This window comes from Nothoprocta perdicaria, unplaced genomic scaffold (genome assembly GCF_003342845.1).
Source record: "Nothoprocta perdicaria isolate Ctin4 unplaced genomic scaffold, notPer1 scaffold_302, whole genome shotgun sequence".
NCBI lineage: Eukaryota > Metazoa > Chordata > Aves > Tinamiformes > Tinamidae > Nothoprocta > Nothoprocta perdicaria.
Window position 1 is genome coordinate 702,236 of NW_020455536.1, and position 19,248 is coordinate 721,483.

Sequence of the window (19,248 nt, forward strand, 5' to 3'; positions counted from 1 at the left end):
ACAACAAAAATCAATTACCCCAACGGGAACYACCACTGCCCTCTACAGCCTTTTCAAAAAAACATTCCTCAGATCAATGCAAAATTTGAGAACTTTCTCCATACCAGGTAGCCACAGAGAAGTGTGCACTTGTGACTTTAAAGGATGCTATGTAAAAATAAATTTAAGCATAGATTATCAGGGGCCCCATCTTTAAAATTCATGGTGAATTCTGACTGATTCAAACCCATACTTTGTGGTGCTGGATACATGCTCCMAGTTAACAGGTAAACCAGTATTTGCCTCATGCAAAGCTGCCYAGGGATGCCCAACAGAAGTCCCCCTTCTGGCCGGTCCCTGGGTTTTTGCTGGGTTCCTGGCACCCGGCACCCACTGCCACACAAGAGGTGGCCCCAAACCCTGGGGCTCGCACAGAGTGACCAGTCCTGGCAGAGGCTGAAGGAGGAGGCAGAAATCCACAGTTCCCAGCTTAGGCACCTCCCAAGGCATCAAGGAAATGTGAATTCAGCAACTGTTCCCCCCTCAAAAAAAAAAATCCAGAGAGATGGGAAGAGCCCTGCATTACCGTAAGTCCTCTTTGGACATCTGTTAGAGAAGTGGGAGAGAACAGAGGGGAAGAAAAAAAGGGAGAAAAGCTTGAATAAAGCATTCTTTCTGCTATTTAAAAACAAACAATAGTTTGTATCTTGCCATAAGGCTGGAACATTTTGAACATGATAGAAAGGAAGGAATATCCTCTGTCAAAGGAGCAGCAGGCAACTTCCATATTAGGTCAACGTTTCTGGGTTGTTATTCAAACCTACTAAAACAGATATAATAAGAGACAGAAGTTGGCACAATTCTATTTATTACCGTAAATGCTGCAATGCCAAGCTGAACAGCATAGTCAAGTCTTAGAAGAAAAAAAAAAACATTCCCAGAGTCAATGCAACAGTCTGAGTTTCTGACCTCTGGGCTCCTGGGAATCAGGTACAATTAAATCAGCACGGGATAAGTTTCATCAGTAGTCTCTTGTTTTGCAGGCCTGCTTTCTCATTAACAAATCATTATGACAAAAATGGAACAGCAGAAATGCACAGATATCTTTAGACAGGGAGATAACTAGCTGCTTGACTTCAAGACACATGGGCTTGTTTCAACTGTTGAGTTGTTTAATTCCACCTGTTGGGGTATACAGGGAAAAATGAACAAATTGAGGGTTAGGCTGTCTTTCAAGTGACTAAAAACAAGACTCTTATGCCTCACAGTCTGACAGCTTGTGTTCCCTGTTCCCTACCTTGCTCCTGAAGAGACAAACTAACTAGTTAGCTCAAATGCTGAAGCCCCAGGGGTTTGCTTTTGCAAGTGTGCATCTCCCCTAGCAGAAATGCTCATTCAGCATTTCCATTGCACACTCTTTAACAGGTTGAGATCTTAAATCCCATAATTTTCCCCAGATTAAAAATTTGGCACAAAAACCTCTGGTCAGACCTGAAGCAGATCTTGCTTTAGAAATAGATTTAAGTTTATACTGGAAAGAATAAATATTAAAAAAAGAAATCTGTAAAGCAATGTTATTTTTTATGAAATCCACATTAGCTTCTGCAGTTGTTGGCTCAGAGTTCAGATGGCACCAAATGTTTCTCTGGTCTGTTATGCTCAGACAAAGACCCACTATAGAGCTAGGGCAGCTTTGCTTTTAGAAGCAGCCCCATGAATTGTTGAACTAAACACCTGTTTTAATCTGCTTCTAATAGGTTTCATGACAGATTTTTTTCAAGCATTATTCAAAGATGATTTCAGCCCCCCCTTAAGAGGAGCTTGGATCTATCCCCAGACTTGCGGAGAGTCCAAGAGATCGTGACTGTGTATTGGGAGCCCTTCTCCATTAAGTTCCTTAGGAAATCACCTTTGCCTGTTTTTATGCGCTCTACGGGTAGACTTAGCTCAACACGACCAGGACTATAACACCCTGTGACCTCAGTGCACAAGCAGCAGCAGTCTTGCCTGCACATGTGAAACTTTTGAGGACAGATCTGCAATTTGTTCTTTGTCTTAAGAACCAGGCTAACCTTGCTCCAATATTGCGATGGCTGCTCTTCTGCAGGAGGTCCTGTGCTACTTATCACAGTCTGCACTGAGCTCAACGGACTCGTCCAGTGACATAAGAGATACGTGACATCTATCTCTGGGGCAGCCAGACCCTGGCGGCACCATGAGATAATGATAAAGCAGCTGCAAGTACTTCTGATGCAGAAACCCTCTGTTACGGACTGTACTGCTGTAGTGGAAAGAAATGCAACTGGAAACAGGCTACCACAAAAATCTGAATTAAAAAAAAGCAGCAGTATTTATGTTCTTTCAACACCATGTACGTGAGCATCTGGAAAGGCACATACTTGACGTTAGTGTTGGTGCAGATGATGTATTCGATCTCATCAGAATAAGGATTCTGAAATGTGAAGCTGCTGGTTCTGATCAACATCCATTCCCGGTTTTTGGTACGAAAACGATACATCACAGACAGGACTTGACCTTTCAGTTTCACAACCTGCAAAACCATTTGGAAAGGTTACTGACAGCAGATTGCTACCTGCGGTGCAAATTAATTGTAAACCATATAACTGGTGTGTTTTAGACCTAAATTAAAGAAAGATATGGAAACAGTAGGGACATTATTAATACAATGAGAATAAACAAAATTCCTTTTTGAATTCATTCAGAGAGAAACTTGCATGCTTTGCTATACAAAATGTCCTCTCCCAATTTGCATGCAAGACTTGTACAGACTCAGGAAATAACAGGTTRTGCTATTACCCCAACAGAGAAGCTTTAGGGAAGTTTTAATGTGGAAAGTTTATCAGGAGAGATTGACAGAAAGCAAACTGAGGCATTCCTTAAATATTTATACGCACATCATAAAGCAACTTTTCAGCACCTGAAAAGGAAGTCTAAAACAAAACACATTTTGGGAAGTTGCCTTTTTTCCTTCTTGGATAGTTAGTTATCCATTTCACATATGTGAAATTCAAAATCATACATTAGAATCAAAGTTTAGGATTATATATWTATAAAGAAACTGTATCTGGTTGTTTTTCTTTTATCTCCCAAAGATGCTACAAGTCTGACAAGTCTTYGTCCTAGTGCCAAAACCTGTTTTCAAATTATGAATATTCCTGTAATACTCTGAATGCTGCCTATCTTTCTCCATCCTTGCAGCGAACGCCTGCCTGCATCCTTGGGGCTTCTGATTCACATGTCCCTGATGGATTAACCTCTGTCACTTCTCTCCACAGGGTGGTGACAGCCCTTCCAGGCAAATCCAGCAGAAATGCTCCGTCACCACAATTTTTAGACCAGCTTATTAACATGACTGGAGAACGGTGATAGCTGAGCAGGAAACACTTCTGCCAGCTCAGCCCTTTTGATCACAGGGCAGTGAGGTTTGCCAGAGGGCTGGGGAGGGCAGCTTGGGGCCCCTTCTCCCAGCGTGATTTGGAAGAACTCATGGGAAATCCCTCTCGAACGCTTCTTAAAGGCAGAATCTCTCCAAGCGTCTGCTCATATCTCCACTTGGRAAGACAACCACGTCCTTGAAGACTACAAAAAGGCTCTTTATGGGAATGTCAGGGGACACAACTCACACAGACCACTGGCTACAAGGAAGACTATTCAATAAAACCACTTCCAGAGGTCCTGCCCAGTGCCTTGGTGTCGTACCTAGCTAGAGCTCTGCCAAGCATCTGCTCCCTTCTGTCTTTACCAGCTCCTTCTACTGAGATGAAGTGCTTTAAAACATCATCCTCGTGCATCTGTTCCTTYAAAGCAATCTTTCTTGCCTAAAGGCAGGCAAGACCTTTTATACCTCATTTTCCTAAGAGTATAACCAGTTCTCCTCAACTCTGTTATACTGCTCTATAAAAGTCTCCCAAGAACAGTTTAGAGCTCTGAGGGAATATCAAGAAAGAAAATCCAAGCACTGATGTGATGAACAAGCCAAAAAGAGATGAATATTTATCATAAATGATATATATTTATACAATAATGTAAGACGGCCCCCTCAGCCCCCTGCAATCAATAAGACAATTACTAGGGATAGGAGGAGAGGAACAAAACACTACAAGATTTGGACAGGGAAACCAAAAACAGTGTTTATGCTGCCCAAGATACCACAAACAGTTGGGAAAAGGAATAAAGAACGTAACTAMATTTCTTCCAGAAAACATGAGTGAGAAACCAGAAGGATATTAAAAAAAAACAGAGAAAGGAAAACATAATTAAAGGGATGAAAGAAGAAGAATATAAGTAAAAAGGGGAAACTTCAATTATTTAGACAATAGTTAATGGGAAAGACAAACAGTGGAAAAAGAAATAGCTCCTGGTCTGTCTCTAATGTGTAGGTGAGTTTTTCAGTGTTGTATAAACCTAGCAAGGTCTTGCAGGGAACAAACAGACCGCGGAGTATGAACACACAAAAATATGCAAAATTATGTTAGATGGAAACAAGACACATATACACAAGATAAATATCTAAAGAGATAATTGCAGATGAAAAAAAGTCACAAGTGCTTTGTCTCAGATTCAGCAAAATACTTAAGTGTGCTAAGCTTACGATCTAATGGGAATTTAGCATGTGCTTAAATTAAACAGCTCTTAAGGGCATAATTGAATATAAATGAACCTACCACATGCTTATATTTAGGTACATGCTGCAGTGCTTTGCTGAAATGAGCCTTGAAAATTATGTGTGCAATACCTGCCAAAGTTAAAACACTCCATTCCTAAGAGCTAAGCTGCAGCTGATAAATATATAAGAATATCCACTTAAAAACAGCTCCAGTGATTTTACAAAGCTAGCCAAAGGTTATGCATCACAAGACAGTAATTGAGGAAATCCAGCATCTTTGCACTAAAAATAGGCCACACAGTTAAACCAAATGAAAGATTATTAGTGAACCTACCCAAAACAAGCTAGAATGGCAGAGTGCTGACAAGAAATGCTTTTATCTTTCACAAGTGAAAAAATAAGCCACCGATCTGTGAATGTAGACAACACCAATAAGGTAAGGTCTATTTTTAAAGTGTTAATTAAAAGAGTGAGAATTTGTCACTTGGATGGTCTGTTTGTTTAGAGCTAAATCAGAGTTCAGATGTCTGGTAATATCCAGTCCAGATTTCGTCTCTGACTGCCAACAGTTGAAGGTAACAGTTGAGTATCCGGTAAGGAATTTCAGCATCAGACTGTCACCACCATGGGCAAAACCAAGGCTTTGACGGCAAGGCCCCACAACGTAACCATGGGCTGTCTCAAACTGCACAAACAGGTCGTGGGCCCTACTGACTCTGCCAACCCATGGCCTAGTCCAGACTTTGACACCTAAATCTGTCCCCTCTATGCAACAACCTGGATGAATTTAAGCAGCAGTCAACCAAGGAGGTATCTCAAATAAATACTTCTGCACTGGCACTTAACTACATTGCACATGCTATCTAATATTAGATTATCTAATAACTATTGCACATGCAACATGAGTTTAGGTCAGGGGAAGACTTAAAAGGTTTAAAGGCATTTTGCTGGCACTAACCTGGGCTATTTGTATTCATTTTTTATTGCTTTTTCATCAAGCTATCTCAGAGGTGCCTCAGGGAAGCATAGGGAAGGTATACTGCAAATAAATGACGTATCTTATTGTGGAGTCTTAATACTTAACCTCTGGAATTTATTTTTACTAGCTACCTAGAGCCTGTTTTCCCTAAAAGTATTATTTTAGCAGAAAAAAAGTATTTACTCTGTATCTTTATGAAGAAATAGTGAGGTTTGAAGATGTGCTCCAACCCTTTTCCCCATCACCAAAGGGCTGTATTTCACATTGATCAGGTAGATACAGGATTAAATGGAAAGAATGCAAACAGGAGGCAAAGTATTTTGAGTAATGCCCTGAAAAACGTTCAAAATACTTAAGTAAAAAGCTTTTTCTCAATAAATGCTTTTGTAGTTTGAGTTCAGTGAGCCACATTCTGTTATCAGAGATTTTCTACCACCACACCCAGAGAAAAGAATACCAACCAAACGTGTGTAGAAATGTCCAATCTGAGCAGCATCCACTGGATATCAGATAACTGTTTTCTGGAACCTTTGATACTAAACTCTATTTGTTGATCTTGGCCTTGAGAATATCTCATTCTGGCTTGATTTTCCCACCCTGCCTGATGAATGAATTTATCTTCCCAAGGAAGAAAAAGCTTTGAAATGGAGGCTGGCGACAGACCAAAAACTGCAAAACCCTCCCTCCCTCTTACTGTTACACACCAATCTGGTTCTGATACTGTCAGCAAAATAGGAATGTGAAGTTTTCAGAGGGTTTGAGAGAAAAAAAATAAAAAAGGAGTTTACTGGAAATCACAGAGTCACAGTTACTTTTCAGTGAAAGATTTCTATGGCCAAACTAACAATAATAAAACAAACTGCAATTATCTATTGTCCTGGAGCATGAATTAAACAAACACTAATTCTGTAATAATATATAAAGCACAGATCTCTCTGGTGGGAAAATCCTCAGCTGTCTTAAACCAGCACACACAAACAGGGCAACAAAAGATTCCAAGCTTATGTTTAACCTTTACTTTTAAACATTCTTCAGGAATAAAAACCACCTGGTGCAGAGCTGGCCCATTTGGTTCAGTCTTATTCCATGAAGAAAATCACAGCGCCGATTGCATTGCTACTGTACAGAACAAAAATATACAGAGGAGGAGCTGCCTGCTAAAGAAACAGTGCAGGATTTTCATAGTGAACTCTGGCTCAGGGAACAGGAACTTTTCACTCCTGCCCTTTTTCCACTGTCTTGTTTTGTGACCTTGAGCAGATCATATAGGTCCCTGGATCCAATACATCATTTATTCATAGGCCTAATATCAAGTAGTTACTTGGTAGTCCCCAGCAACTGGCTTCAGGGATGCAACAGCAGCCTCTTATGGCCTGATCTCACTCTCACTGAACACGGTGAGGATGGAGTCATTAATTTGTATGTTCGTTAGCCAGCCCTTGTGAGCCGCCAGCTGTGTTAAGACAATCACTTTAGGGATGGATATTTGACAAGTTATTACCCAGCAGCTTTTTGTCACTGTCTCTCACATAAATTAGTGCAATCAATCACTGGAGCATTAGTGAAAAAGCAGCGTGTGTTCTCGCTGCGCTTCTCACACCACTGTGCTGGTCAGGCACCACGTCAGGGAGCTCAACCACCTGAAAAGCAGCCCCAAATAAAAGTGATTAATCTCTTAGCTAGCTCACCCAGCAAGTCCATCTGTGTACGTGTCAGGAGAACAGGAAAGGTAGGGAAAAGGTCAGGGATGAGAGAAAAAAAAAGGAGCGGGACCTTGCTCTTGGTGCCAACTAACTAAGCTGAACAACCATGAGGCAGGTTTAGTAACGCCCAGCAAGGCAGGGCTGGAAACATGACAGGGAGCCATAACCTGTATCAGGAGCGTCTTAACATTGSTCTGTCTCTGTCTGTGAATCAACATATTAAATTTAAAAGGTCCTCAGCTGCCATCTGAACGCAAAGCACCGATGTGGTCCTGACGCAGTCCCCACACAGTCACAGTCTTTGTCACTAGCTTAGCGGAGGGGTTAGTAATCTCCCCTTGAGGCAAGAAATAGCCCGGGAGCAGCGTTATCTCAGACATTTCTGCAGGGACCATAACCTCAATTTCACACCTTATTCTACAAACACAGAAAAACATTTATTGCTTTCCCCAGAGAGGTTTTGCAGCTCCATGCTGCATGTTATTCCTGAATAAATACTTATTATACAAATTATTTTAAAATTCACTTCATACAGTGTGACGTACACAGGCATCTCTCAAACAGTAATTTCTAGAATGGCTTAACTTAGCAGTGAACAGTCATTTAATTTTTAGTAAAGTAAAAATTGTCTGACATGCTTCCGAAAATACTAATAGCTAACAGGTGCTGTAGTTTAAACTATCATTTATGCAGTTCAACTGATCGTTAGTTTATTAAGAAATTAATTTATACCTTGCTACTCCTCCTGCATAACAGAAAAAGTATCCTGAAAAGAAAAGACTTCCTGGACAAAAACAAACAAACAAATAAATAGTGGAAGAAATAGAGCAGGCCACAGCACCTGTTGGAAACTCTCTCTCAAATGGCTTTGATCTTCAGGATGGCAGAATTCTAAAATGTCTTTCCCCAGAAGATCCTAGAAATACAAAACAAAGCTTGTAAAAGAAAAAAAAACAAATCAGAGTGCAAATTCATATCTGCATATCTGTAAGTAATCCTTGCAAACACCAGATCCATCACCCTCAATGGGTGCTTACTTGCTTAACCAGGGACAAGTCCCACAAACAAGATTTGTAGGTATCATGGTCCATATTCTATTTATACTGCTGCCCAGTATAAACATAGATTTTAATTGAAATTTTAATACCTGAAAAATGGTCTGAAACCAGCACAGACAATTAAAGCTCATTTTACAKCGCTATTATTTGTAAGAATAGTTGCTATAAAGCTACATAAAATCAATATAAATATGAAAAACAAATGAGCTAAAGACAAAATGCTTTTTCCCTGTAAACTGCAATTCCTGAGACCAGAAAAGAGTTACCATTGGGATTAAAAGGTTGATAGTGCTGTGGTAATTAGGAGTTCATTTACTATTCTATTCAGTTATGACTAGCCTTTATTCAAAGGAGCAAATGCAAGCCTAAAGGAAGATAGATGCAATAAAATGGTGTTTGCTTACTGTCCAACTGATTGTTAGAAGTTACAGTTAAGGAGTATATATAAGGTCTACAAGGACTAAGACTCGCTCTAAGCACTGTTAACATTCTATCACAGAAAAGTCCTCATTGGAAAGAAGTGTAAGATTTAAAGCAATTTGTTGTTAGAATTGAATTTGGACTTAAAAGGGATAAAGTGATTTCCCACACGACAAAAAAAAAAATCTCTAAATTTTAGAGGCATGAATAGCAAAGAAAAGCAAATAGCATTTAGCATCTGACATGCGAATGATAAGCTGGAAATATTTCATATTTTGCTGCTTTTGCTCTTAATGTGCAAATAGTTTTTAAATAATATTTCTAAGCTGTCTCTGCATTCACAGCCATTTACTGACCTGGGGCTGGTAGCCAATGACGCTGATGCATCTGGGGTCAACAAAGGTGATGACTCCATCAGAGTTGTGTCTAGACAAGAACTCGGTTGGGACTGACATGCCGTTCATGTCCATGCACACTGGAGAGCTGGTTACCTAAGACCAAGCAATCAAGTCCACAGCATTTAGTTCACAGAATAGTCATTGTAAGTCAGATTTGCTTATTCTGTTCAAAGAAAAAAGAAAAGCTAGTGGCAGACTGCTAACTGCTGAAGGAAGTTACAAGTATAACACAGATATATGACACAGGACGGGTTTCAGTTTAGTTTCTATTGCAAATAAGTGTCCTTATGGCACTTAGAGGATTCCAACAGGGCTGTGTTCACCTCACATACTGGAAGCACCTTAAAGCTGGACATCTTGATGCCCATTTTTGCCAACTAAGAGTGAGATATTTCCAGAAAACAAGTCCACCAGCCGACAGAATGGCTTCTCTCTAGAAAAGCTTCACTCACTACTTCATTAGCAGCTCTATCTAACATTTCTATCATTGTCTAATGCTCCTGAAAGCTCATCAGAGCAAATGAAGCATTTCCAGCGATCTACCTGACACCTGTGCAACTGGAACACTTCATCTCCTTTCCTAGTAGGGCTACAAATGAGACTATCCTTTTCTTACAGTCTTCAGGGTCATCTCTCAACTGGGCACAAATGCAAAAAGAATCAAATCTCATTTTTCAGTCTTGCCCTGAAGCGTAATAACTTGTATGCAGGATTTCAATTTGCTGTTATAGAGCTTGGTTTTTAATTTGTGCACTTTGACTCCTTTATGATTAAGCCCGTGGCCAGAGCCTCCTCTTGCCCTCCCTCTCATAGCGCCTGCTGGCTTCATTTATGTAACAGATGTTTTGACACTCCATGTTACTAATGCAATTTTCTGGGAAACSATCTTTTTTGGCAGATATAACATCCGAATCACTGTAACTTGCTTCTTTCCATTAGTAGAATATTTTATTCTTGATTACAAAAGTATAATTAACTCAAAAGACATCATGCAACATCCTGTGGTTCTGCCGAAGGGAGACAAACTCTGCAGAAGAGACAGCACTTTTCTTAACATGCAGGTTGTTCCTCTCAGACAAAACTGCTTTGGTACTTGTACTCCAATTAAAGGGTTATTCTACCTTGTGAGAACTGATGCCATCCTAACAGATGGCAATGAGTACAGGCCAAGAGATCCTGCAGTAGACTCAGAGACTTTCACTAATGGCTGAATTCTTAGGTCAGGAAGATAAAAATTAGCCTGTTCACTGCTGTGATAACAGAGATTCACCTCAGCTGCTCTGGTTTCAGCTCAAAACTCTTATCAGCAATGAAAAAAGGAAGAAAATATATCACTTAAAATAATCATGACAAAAAGAAGGTAGAATTTTATTTCCACGATTTCCTTTATCCATGCCCTATCTAAATGCACAATAGATTACATATTGAGAACAAAGCTGTAATTTGTGAAATATCTCTTGACTGTCTTACCTATTATGTTCAAAATAACCTCTAAACCTACAGTTTTCCAAGTAGTCAATTACAGAGAGAAGGAGAGCAAAGCAGACAGCGTATCAACTTCGGGAGGAACTTGAATCGACCACCTACATCATCTGCACCCCCAAGTTTATCACTACCTAGAATATCCCAGCCTACTCTAACTTTGAGGATGGCATGGGTGATAATTAGAAGCATCTTCATTACTGCTGTCGGGTTGAATAGCAGTATAGGCCAGAACAACATTTTCAGTTACCTTTACCAGCAGTTTTTAAAAAGTTACTGGTTGTACACACGCATCCAGGGCCTTTTTTTTTGGAAAAATGTACAAAACACAAAGCTCTGAACAAATCATTTACAGCTAAATCAGAGCACTGATGATGCTTTCAAAATAGTTCATATAATGAAACACTTCCATTACCTGAAGCCTTCCTATTGCCACGAGGCAATATTTACTACCTTGTCCAACATCAGCATCTTCTTCTGGTATAGTCATTCCTAAAGAAAAACAATAAAGAGATGCTGCTGGTTTAGTTTTATCTAATTCCAGGTACTTTGAATCACACAAAATAATCTTCTCATTTTCTCTAGGATTCAGATAGTATCTCTGGGTTCATATCAGATAATCTTGCTTAGTTGTATTCTGTCCTACACACTCAGCAGACATATAGAGCAACCCTGGCTGCTGAAGAGGAAGCAGATGCACAAGTTCCATTATAGCAGCCAACAGCTGGACGTTACTGGAACCACGGTGTCATTTAATACGTTACGTCAATACACACTATACTCAGTTTTCTTTTGTGAATAAATATACTAAAATCATTCTTAAACAAGGCACAGCTCAATTTATTCATTAGCTGTGTGCTCACACTTAACAGTCAGGTTTATTTTTTTCCCCTATAATAGACAAAATCTGGGTCAATATGTTGAAAGATTGAAAATACATGGATGTTACTAAGTGGTCACTGCAGTTGTGTAACAGGAGTAACTGTCACAAACAAATGAATAATTTCAAAATATACACGTGCACTCTTTTCCATCCCAGTGCTTTACAAATAGAAGCATTCAGGAGATTAGTTCTGTTTACTTGTTAGTCAGCTAAGTCTAGCAAGGCTATTTCCCAACCAAAGCTTTAAGATAGCCATTTCCTATGAGGCATTTCAAAAAACATCTACCAATAGCAACACTACTGGCTGATTTTAAGGGATTTGCAAACTCTTTTACAAGGCTTTCCAAGGAATTCAGTCACAACAGGCAGTGAATCATTTAAAATGCATTTCAAGGCACTAATGAATTTATTTGTAAAGTGGCTACCAATTACGAAACAAAAGCAACTTATTTTTCCCCCCATAAAATTTGTAATTCCCAGTACAAGTCAATCTTTGGACCAGGCAGAAGATGACAGTATACAACTTTTTTGAATGATGCCTCTGAAAAAACAACGATAAATGCTGATAAATGAATGGAAGTAATTTCTTAAAAAACTATTTTGGACCAAAAGAATTCAATCTTTTCTGATGATCAGTTTCTAACCATAATTCTATAGGCACTTTTCATTTTCTACCAAGATATATAATGAAGTAATCTATACATTTTGGAATACATAGTGGAATTCAGTTTTGGGGATGTCACCTCATTCACAGCCTGCAAGAGGCAACCAGGGTTTTATCAGGGTATCTCAAGAGCTTTATAAGCAAAGAACATTATTGCCCCTTACAAGTGTGGACCTGAAGTGACTAAGAATTTCACTGTCATATGCAGCAACACAGCTGGGAACAGAACTGTTGTTTTCTGCACTAGAGCTTTGCTTTTTAACCTCCAAATCTTAGTGGTTCCTCTCAATAAAAGCCAGGATACTTCCTTTGAAATGCTTTCATGGAAGCTCTGTGAGAAGTCTGAGGTAGCACTGTGTGACACTGGGAGTTTATTTAAACAATCACTCATTAAACACAGAAGTTAAAAATAACACTGGGCTGAATCCAAGCACGTCATTTTTCAACTGACCTTTYCCTTCTGTGTTTCTGCTAAATGCCCCTCCTTGAGTTTCGAGGGACCAAAGCTTCTACTGAAGAGCCTTCACTCAACTTGCACCATACAAAATATTCCCAAGACCAYAAGTTGCAGTCACACATGGGGCTGCTCTGCATGGCCTGCAGTTAATAAGAGCGAGGTTCTTCAAGCAGGTATATTACAAAGTGTTTTGACTTTTCCCATATCACTGTTCCAGCTTCTCTTGTGTTACATATGAGACAAACTATAAAATAGACTCCAACCACAAACAGGTCTCATGCTGGGGGACACCACTGTASCCCTGAATATAAAACACTGCCATGAAACTGGAGCTAAGGGATGAATTTTACGTATTTTTTTACTTTCCTTGCTGTGTTCACACACACAGTAATTCCTTAGTACCTCTAAGTCTTAATTAGCAGCTAATGACAGGTATAATATACAAAGAAAGAGAACCTGGCTGCTTCTTGACAAGAGAGAGGGACAGAATCAGCCTGGAAAAGCAGCAGCAAATGTATCTACTGAAGGGTGTCCACATAAGGCAGAAATTTGGCAGCCATGTGGCCATCTGCTCACATATGTGTGTGTATGCGGGTGAGCTGCAGAGAGGAAGCAATGAGCACACGAGCAATTTTCATCTCAAAGGGGCAGAAAATGGTTAACTGAGGATTATGTGGAGTTTTCAGGGCATGTTAAATGGAATCCAACACAGTTTCGCTTTCCAAAGCGGTGAACAGAAGCATGAATTAAGTGACGTGGCAGTTTCGAGAGAAGGATAGAATCTAATGCGAGGGAAATGCAGCAGAGGACATTAAAGAAAAGAGGAAAGAAAGAACTGGGGAATRGCAGAAATGACCGTAACACTTCAGCTGGAAGGTGGCCATAGGGGCTGCATCCCTTGGGAAGACATCTCCTCCAATTACTCCTCCAGCCGTGAACCCTGCAGCATGGCAAACATGCAATTTAACTAGCCAAAAGAAGCTGTATTTTAGAAATTGGTGCCCRAAATAACCACATTTACATGCAGACAGCTCAGGGGGCCGATGTGAGGGATGGTAAGTGACTGCAGTTCCAGCCAGCTCTGAAAGTTCTTCTGAGTGCATGGCTGGTGCCTCTAGGAATTGGGCTACTTCAACACAGGGGCCAACGAGTGATTTTAAGAAAATAATTTTAGACACTCTATTGCTTAAAATTTTACCCCCCCTTTTTTTTTTTTTTAAATTAAGCTTTCTGTTTGGATAATGCTAACCAAAATTTCCCATTTTAAATAGAGGTTTTCTACCTAAAAGGGACAAGTTCAGGGCATTTCTCCTTCATTTCAAAAGCTTTTTCAGTCACTTCTTTAGGGGCACAGTATATTGCAAAGGACAGCACAGATACTCAGCTGGATGGCTTCCACCTTGCATAATCTTTTTTGCTGCAGTTTTCAACAACACTTTCCTTTTTAGGAACTTGGTTCAGCCTTGCTACTGCCCAAATAAACTCAAAGCAACATAAACAATCTCCAAAATTAAACCTAGCTAAGAAACACCATTCCTGATGGAACTCGGTGTTGGCAAGGGAGGCTGTTGTTCTAAGTTTCACTCTCCCTCCACTCCCTCAGCTCCTTCTTCAAGATGGATTACATTAAGTCTTTATAACACACTGGAAAATTTATTAGTTGTGTTATGCCACAAGGCACACTATGAATAAAAAACAATCTGCCTGGAATTAATCAGTACCTGACCCAGTGAATTGCTAACCTTTCCCTAAGTGTCTAGAGCAAAAAGATGCCAGAACGACTGCCTGCAATTTAGGCCTGCTCTTATTGAGAGTATTCCCTGGATRGAAATGATTTTCTTTACTCTCTTGCTGATAACTACAAAGATTCTACTGTGCATGTGCTCATATATGAGGATGAAGTTGCAGAAGAGATTTACTTTTGATTTAATAAACTTTGGAATGAATGTACTTCAGAAAGGACAGGGAAATACAGATATGTGCACTGCACCTAATGCTGMTTTGTCCTGCTCTTCACAGAGCCTAATATTGCCCTGTAAGTTCTTCAAGACATCAGTATTTCCAAAAAAAAGTTCATCCAGGAGCAAGGCCGTGAAAATGACCTTTTAGAAAGTATAAGCAAAATAAACACGCGTTATTCATATTCTTCACATGTAACCCTGAGAGAGGCTTTCTTTCTCAACATCAAATATATGCTCCTCTTGGATGACAAATATACTGCTATGGTTGTTCAGGTTACTATCAACAACTTGCAAGGCTAACCCTGCAGCTGAGCATCAGAAATAAAACAGTGTGCAGTTAGAAGTTATATTTAATTTCCTAATGTCCATGGGATGCCAGCAAACAGTATCCGACAGGGCAACAGAATGTATTTGGGTGGACATAAGGAAATTATTATTGTTACTTTTTAGTTTTCCCCACTGAGCTTCCAGTTGGCCCTACCAGCAGAACAGCTTCGTCTGCTGCCTTCCATCCCCACCCCTTTGCCCTGTATTTTCGGTGAGATACAGAATAGTTTTAGTGAGCTTGTGGTTTCACTTCACTAGACCAAAAAATAAAAGATTTACAAGTGTTTACAAAGGCAGAATTAAGTCCACAGCAGTCACTAGCAACTCCCTGAATCTGCCCATCTCCTTCAGACCACTTAGTGATAGCGCGAAGCTGCATGATGCTACCTCCCAAAGAAGCTTCTCCTACGCAGCAGGGCAAAAAGGATTTGCAAAAAAGTTCTATGGATGTTTACAGCATATCAAGGAGCAAATCTCATGAAAAAATCCCCACAAAAAAAGATGATAGTCTTTTACTTTAAAATAAAACTTCAAAGATGACAGTACTGCCACGAATATTTGAGCAACTATTTTGTTTTGTATTGGAAATGGGAATACTCTGCGCAAACGTCCAGATTCTGGCAAAAGCTGTAAAATAATCTAACAACTTTGGCATGTTGTGGTTGAGATGTTACCGTAAGTCTGACTTTTGGAAAACTAAGATGTTTCTTTTTTTAAGATTAAAAAAAGACGAAGGAGGAAAGAAAAGAAAAAAAAAAGATTTCAACATTTGAGTTCACTATTATTATTACTTTTTAAAAGTTTTTGAAATAAGTATCTATTCAAGCCTTTTCTTCATATTTTTCATCCCTTCAGGACCTGGCATTGATTTACAAAAATCTAGCAACATCTAGCTACAGAAGACTGTAGCTTCTCCCTCTACCAAATATTTTCCATCAATTGTTATGGCATGAAGAAATCTATTAGGAAAATACCATATGGAGAACATACGATTCACTTCCTTCCAGAATTAAAATTCTTGGGGGAGGGGGAAGAGAAAAAAAGTGTTTAAGTTTAACATGAAATGGTAAGGAATAAGTTCACATTTGTAGGTTCTGAGACTGGTTACCAGCTTGAAGCAGTCTTTAGGCTGAGCGCCACAAGGTCTTTTAGCTGTTCTGCTCCATGGAAYAGAGGAGCAAAGGCTGGGCCTGGTATTAGGCCCATTTCAAATAAAGCATCTTCTGCCCCATGCAGAATGAGCCACCATGGCACCATCAGGGTTTATTCTCACATATCAGCCATGTAAGAAACAAATGGTGGAACTGTCTGGAAAGTGGAGCTGCAATAACCAACCTCTTTTTCATTCATCTCCTCCACAAAGTCCAAGCCAATGCATTAACAAACCAWGTCGGAACAGATCTGCTCCTCAAATACGAGTGGAATATGAGCGAGGTATGTGCTGCCCATTGGCCCTATATGCTCCGTGTTCATTTCTGTGCAGGTCATTGAAACAAAWCCAAAAAGTTACAGTCCTTAAAATGCAATGCTGTACTGATGCCAGTCATCTGKTTTTTTTTTAACCTGATTTAAATATTAAGATTGATCTGAGATTTAGCAGGGACTACTGACAGCAGAAGCATCTTCAAATCTCAGTCTGTTACATTATACATTCAAATCAGCTGGTACCACATTAATATTGATTGCAGAGCAGCTCTTGTCCTGATATTTCTGCATCCCTACTGTGTTACACTCACTGTTGGACTAAACAAAAATGTAACACATTGGCCACAGACAATGTAACATAACCCAGGAGGAGAAAACAGACRTGCTAAACAAAGGCAGACTGAGTGCATTTGATAAATATTTGTTATTTGTTTTTACAAAAGTATGTATTACTCTCTTGAGCACCGTATATTTGYTGCATGACTCAGGTGAGACACTGCATGCTCTGAAAGAAAAGGGTATGGAATATAGAGTGTCCACTTGGCAATTGAAAAATAAATGATAATGATCCTTTCCCTAGCTGATGTTTAAAGTACACGTGATTTGGCATAAACCCATCTACTCCCACAGACCACACAAAGCCCAGGGGTTTGCTACTCTCTACCTGATTTGAGCAGAAGTCATTTTATTATGGTGTAGAAGAGCCTTAGCAAATTCAATTACTCCCACAGTTATTTCATTTGTTTTGCACATTACAGCTGAATTACCATTGGAAATAGGAACAAATGCAGAGATATTTGCCACCGCTCTACTYGAATGTAGTGGGGAGCAGTTCAGCCTTTGGATACCCACATTCAGTTCCCCAAATTAAGGGACAGATGACAAAAACAAAACAAACRAACAAAMACCCACAAAGAGAAGAAGAAATCAAAGGGGAATGAACCCTCACRAAATATATCCCGATTCTGTACTCTGAACCCTAAAAATGGTACCCAAGTATGACTGTGCCGAGTAACAGTTTGGATAATAACACGTAAGACCACTCATATTCCACACAAGAGCTCAAAGATTGTAACATCCCTTATGAGGGTGATATAGTTTGGAGGCATTAACATTGTGGAGGAGCTCAGGGATATCATAAGGGGCTCATCATGTGATCTTGAKGAGTAATAGAAATGGAATGAAATTCAACATTACTAAATGCACAAGCATGCACTTGGGGACCAACAATTATCAAACTATAGCAATACAAACAGGATGGAAATTTATGCTATGAAATGTAGCCGAAAACGATTCATAGTAATGAACTGGAGATCTGTGCTGAGAAAAAACTGAGAAGAAGGTAGCCTTGTATACAAAGAGGTGATTCAGGATGCAGTAGGATGCACCGTAAGAAATATGCAACGTCCTATACTGACAGGAAGGGCAGGAAATTCTGTCGTCATTATATACCACTACAATCTCATCTGGAATGGAGTACATAGTTTTAGTCACCCACATTTTGAAAGGTTAAATTAAAACAGGGATAAGTGCAGAGGAAAGATACAAGGATAAAGGGAAGACAAGACAATGCACCATAACAGAGTMAATAAGGAGTAGGTTTGTATAACAGAGCAAAGTTCAGGCTGACAGGACATGACTTCTATCTGGAAATACAAGAGAATACTTGAGAGACAGAGAAACAAGACAGAAAAACTCCTGTTTGACCTTAAGTGAAATACTAGGCCAAGAATACACTGGCATAAACTGCTCATAAACTAATGAAGACCAGAAATTAGAGTGGTTTCTAACCATGATGGAGCAGTGAGGTTTGGAAAGAGCTGGAGCAGGGGAACTTCACTATTTAAACTGGCTCTTACAGGGAGATATCCAGCCACAGGACTCCCAAAGATCCCGAAGAGCCTTTTGAACCTGTGCTCCTTTACTGCAGTTACCCACTCCCCTATAAAAGCAACAACCAGAGGCTCTACTGCCGACACATTACCTGGCTTTGTCATGAATACACAGGAATACAAAAYGTTATCCCATATCCCAAAAGCTGCAGCTTTTCCATTTCAGCTGAGCAAGGAGCTGCAAGCATCTCATTCAACTTGCTTTTTTTTCCCTGAAGAGATACTCTGTGTAGCATGGCTGAACTCACTTATCTGAACATTCTAGTAGAAAAATTATCCTCTTTGTGAAAGATATAAAATATTTTGTTYTGACGGAGCAATTTACACACACTGTTCTGTTCTCTCATCTGAAATTGAAATGAAATTGAAACATTTTGACTTCTACACCACATTGAGGTRTATTAAGTTTATTAGCAAAATAAAGGAAGTTTTTTTGTACATTGCCTGCAATGTGGTTCTGAACTGCAGATCTCATATGAAACAAATTACCCTTACTCTGCTTGGCTGCACAAATTATAGTAACATTCATAAGCTTTGGTTTTGTCTGTATTGCATGTGCATGCACGTGTGTGTACACGTGTGTGWGAGATGTGAAAACATCGCTAAAAAAACTAATACCTAACATTTGAAACTGCAATTCTGTAGGAAATCAAGAAGTTTACATCTGTATGTTGAAACCTGCACAGTCTCRTATACATCCAGTATAAGCCAACTTTCAGCATTCCTAATCTCTGCATAAACATGACTTATGTTTGTGGTATAGGACCACAAAAGAACAGGACAACTCATGGTTTCATTCATGCCAGAAGGCACAGTCATATTAAAAACAACTTATTCAACTACTGCAAATGCCAAGGTCAGCCACCTCAGTTCATGATGATGCCTGGATGAACTCTACTGTCTCCTCATTCCGTGAATTTCCCAATGGAAATACTCCCATCTGTAATGTTGAGTTACAGTAGGTAAATGCTTGTAGTTCAAAGCAAGATGCCA

The 19,248-nt window shown here is 39.6% G+C and overlaps 1 protein-coding gene across 4 annotated transcripts in view; it reads right to left on the reverse strand.

The window, feature by feature from the left end:
* ARNT2 (aryl hydrocarbon receptor nuclear translocator 2) overlaps positions 1-19,248 on the reverse strand; it is a 95,976-nt gene that overhangs the window by 20,378 nt on the left and 56,350 nt on the right. For all 4 annotated transcript variants that reach the window (XM_026042450.1, XM_026042448.1, XM_026042447.1 and 1 more), the window contains 4 exons: positions 11,062-11,138; positions 9,123-9,257; positions 8,130-8,204; positions 2,379-2,530 (listed from right to left, as the gene is read on the reverse strand). In XM_026042450.1, the coding sequence (XP_025898235.1) occupies positions 2,379-2,530; positions 8,130-8,204; positions 9,123-9,257; positions 11,062-11,138 (439 nt within the window). The remainder of the gene's footprint in view (positions 1-2,378; positions 2,531-8,129; positions 8,205-9,122; positions 9,258-11,061; positions 11,139-19,248) is intronic.